Consider the following 2,587-nt stretch of genomic DNA (forward strand, 5'->3'; position numbering starts at 1 on the left):
TAGTCATAAATATAACCATTATCTTATTTCTACAGATTACAGTTGATCAAAATGATTTAACATTTCTCATCTATTTCTTTGTTACTTTCCTTACGTAAGTCACCATAACCATTGCATGTACAGTAGTATAATAACTTCATTCTTTAGATGCTTTACATTCCTACTCTCACTCTTTCTATTGGGTTGGTACATTAAACGAAAACTAGAGATCCGTGCATTAATTAGAGTAAGTTTCATATGCACACTATGCATACATCACACATGACAGTCACATGATGATCACATGACTATACATTACCTTATAGGCTCAGCATATTGAAATGCAGAGGCGAGTCAGACGTCCATTTGCTCGTATCAAGGCAATAGTGGACACTCCCTTAAAATCCAGAGCTAAACAAACTGCTTCTTATGTTGCTGTAGAAACAGTCAATGACTCAAAGGCGGCCATTTTATCTGTATTGATTCGTCTTCCTTGCGATAAAGCAACAGGTCATCCCAAACCGAATCGAACTGGGATGTGTTTCGGTAGCACGTTTGTGAGAATGAACCCACCAAAGAAGAAAAGAACTAAACACAGCAGCAGCAATCATAATACGAACACTTAGAATACAAGGAAAATATACTGACATACAACCTCCCCTCTCCCCTTTATACTGTCCATAATATTCATACAGTATTCTTATCATTAATTGTTGTTTATTATTATTGTTGTTGTTTGCAATTTTTTTGTTATAATATATAATCGATTGTCATAGTGTATGCTTTAATATCTATAGATTTTGGTATTTTATTTATGTCTGATTTAATGTAAGTATTAAAATGATTAATTTATTTTGAGCCAAAAGATCAACCAATTTTTAAAATCAGCCAGTCAAAATTAAAATTACAAGTTGCAATTCTGACACCTTGTTAACACCTTGAGGTGTGAATTAAAGTGTGAACAAGAGAATTAAATTTTTTAAAATTCACATAAAAAATGAATGACAGTTTCACAGTGAGTAACTGTATGTGTGCATTATAAGTATAGTTAGTGCAGAGTCAGTGTTTGTGTGGAGGTGAGTCATGTGATGAATCTGAAGAATAATGATGTCTCTTCCTATCACTTGATCTCTTCTTGCTCCTATAGCTACATTTAATATATAAAATGCATTTTACTCTCTCACTTTTTCTTGTGCTTCTTATGGCGTCGGTCCTTCTCTATTATCTTCTGTAGCTTCTTCAGCCGTTGTTCCTCTTCTCTCCTCTTTCTCTCTTTCTCTCTCATCTCAGCAGCCTCAAGAAGTAATGATGATTGTGATCAGTCAGTGTTAACCAAATGAGCAGGTTATACAATTACCATTATAATACCATAAGACACAGGGAGTTATTAGTGGTTGAATAACATTCCCCATACCAGCCAATGTTAAAAGTGAAGAGTGAGAGAAAAAGAGAGAGAGATGAAGTAGGAATATGATTGATGCCATCGGTCCAGTAATTGATGCCCCAATGGTTGTATGGTTTATTTTAAGAGGGAGAGATGACAATACATCACATGACACCAAGTCACGTGACTAATGTGACACACCTTCTTTTCCAGTGCTGCTGTTAGCAGTGCTGCTCTAGTCTTGGCTGGTTCTGACTCAGGGTTGTCAGCCAAAGCTTCACGATAGCAACGTAGAGCAACCTTGAACTCACCTTGTCTTTCTAGCCTGTAGGTACATGTACATGTCATGTGATAATCATGAGACAGTCATGTGACTTACTCTCGCCCATAAGCTGTCTGAGTCTCAACCAAGTACTTCTTTGCGTTGGAGTGGGTGTGGTTTATGGTGAGAGCACTTTCGAAGTCTTTGATGGCTTTTTCATACTTTCCTTTGTTGGCATAACTATAATAATAATTATTATTATTATAATAATAATTATTATAATTACAGTGCTCCTCTAGCCACCATTGCTTCAACATTCTCTGTGTCAATTTCAAGAGCATAATTGAAATGTTTCAAGGCATCTTCATATTGATGCTTCTTAAAGCATTCAACACCACTGGCAACACTACAGAGAAGGGGAAAGAGGAAATGAATGTATAAATTGTTAATAATGTTTGTCACTAATGATTACTGTGCACAATGTACATACATGTACCACAGTATCAGAAAACTTACGTATCCATAGACCATTTAGATCTTTGTGATTTCCTTAAAGAGTCATAATATTCACCATCTTTAATTTCAGTCCTAAAGGGATGTATTACATTAAAATTAATTCATATTTCTGATACTACAGTTCCAATTTCATTACTAGTATACTGTCTCTCACATGGAGATCGGTCTTAGAAAACTGAAGGATTGAGGAGAAGCAGTCGATAGTCCCAGGACTGATTTTAGATTATTAACACAAGACGGGTTTTTAAAACCTGATGATCTGGTTAGTTTATCAATATAATCCATAGGTTTGGGACTAGAGAGAGGGAGAGAAAAATTTCAAAACTGTGTGAAAATTCTTATACTTACATCTTAGGAGGTAGTGGTACATCAATATCGATGTAACCCTGTAAATGCAGAAATTATAAAAATTTATAAAAAAATCTAATTTTGATCAGAATCAGCTC

The 2,587-nt window shown here is 35.1% G+C and overlaps 2 protein-coding genes across 2 annotated transcripts in view; one reads left to right on the forward strand and one right to left on the reverse strand.

The window, feature by feature from the left end:
- The window catches only part of LOC105315576 (attractin-like), a 3,958-nt gene extending 3,129 nt beyond the window's left edge, over positions 1-829 (forward strand). The window contains exons 12-14 of the mRNA XM_020003070.1: positions 36-94; positions 148-226; positions 306-829. Of these exons, the coding sequence (XP_019858629.1) occupies positions 36-94; positions 148-226; positions 306-605 (438 nt within the window). The 3' untranslated portion in view covers positions 606-829. The remainder of the gene's footprint in view (positions 1-35; positions 95-147; positions 227-305) is intronic.
- A 120-nt stretch (positions 830-949) lies between these two features.
- Positions 950-2,578, reverse strand: LOC105315580 (tetratricopeptide repeat protein 14-like). Its single transcript, XM_020003077.1, has 8 exons — positions 2,490-2,578; positions 2,296-2,436; positions 2,142-2,213; positions 1,912-2,031; positions 1,743-1,865; positions 1,565-1,688; positions 1,164-1,273; positions 950-1,120 (listed from the first exon to the last, which is right to left on the reverse strand). The coding sequence occupies exons 2-8, from the start codon at positions 2,424-2,426 to the stop codon at positions 1,039-1,041; spliced, it is 762 nt and encodes a 253-aa protein (XP_019858636.1). The 5' UTR covers positions 2,427-2,436; positions 2,490-2,578; the 3' UTR covers positions 950-1,038.
- Between the last annotated feature and the right edge of the window lie 9 nt (positions 2,579-2,587).

The sequence above is a fragment of the Amphimedon queenslandica genome, unplaced genomic scaffold, assembly GCF_000090795.2.
Source record: "Amphimedon queenslandica unplaced genomic scaffold, v1.1 AMPQUscaffold_13513, whole genome shotgun sequence".
In the NCBI taxonomy this organism is placed as follows: Eukaryota; Metazoa; Porifera; class Demospongiae; order Haplosclerida; family Niphatidae; genus Amphimedon; species Amphimedon queenslandica.

Bases quoted from the DNA above. Each gene is read 5' to 3' on its own strand.
- LOC105315580 (XM_020003077.1), bottom strand. From the start codon at position 2,426: ATGGATTATATTGATAAACTAACCAGATCATCAGGTTTTAAAAACCCG. The intron at 2,214-2,295 runs GTGAGAGACAGT...ACATCCCTTTAG, and splicing joins TTTCTAAGACCGATCTCCAT to GACTGAAATTAAAGATGGTG. The intron at 1,866-1,911 runs GTAATTATAATA...TTATTATTATAG, and splicing joins ATGGTGGCTAGAGGAGCACT to TTATGCCAACAAAGGAAAGT.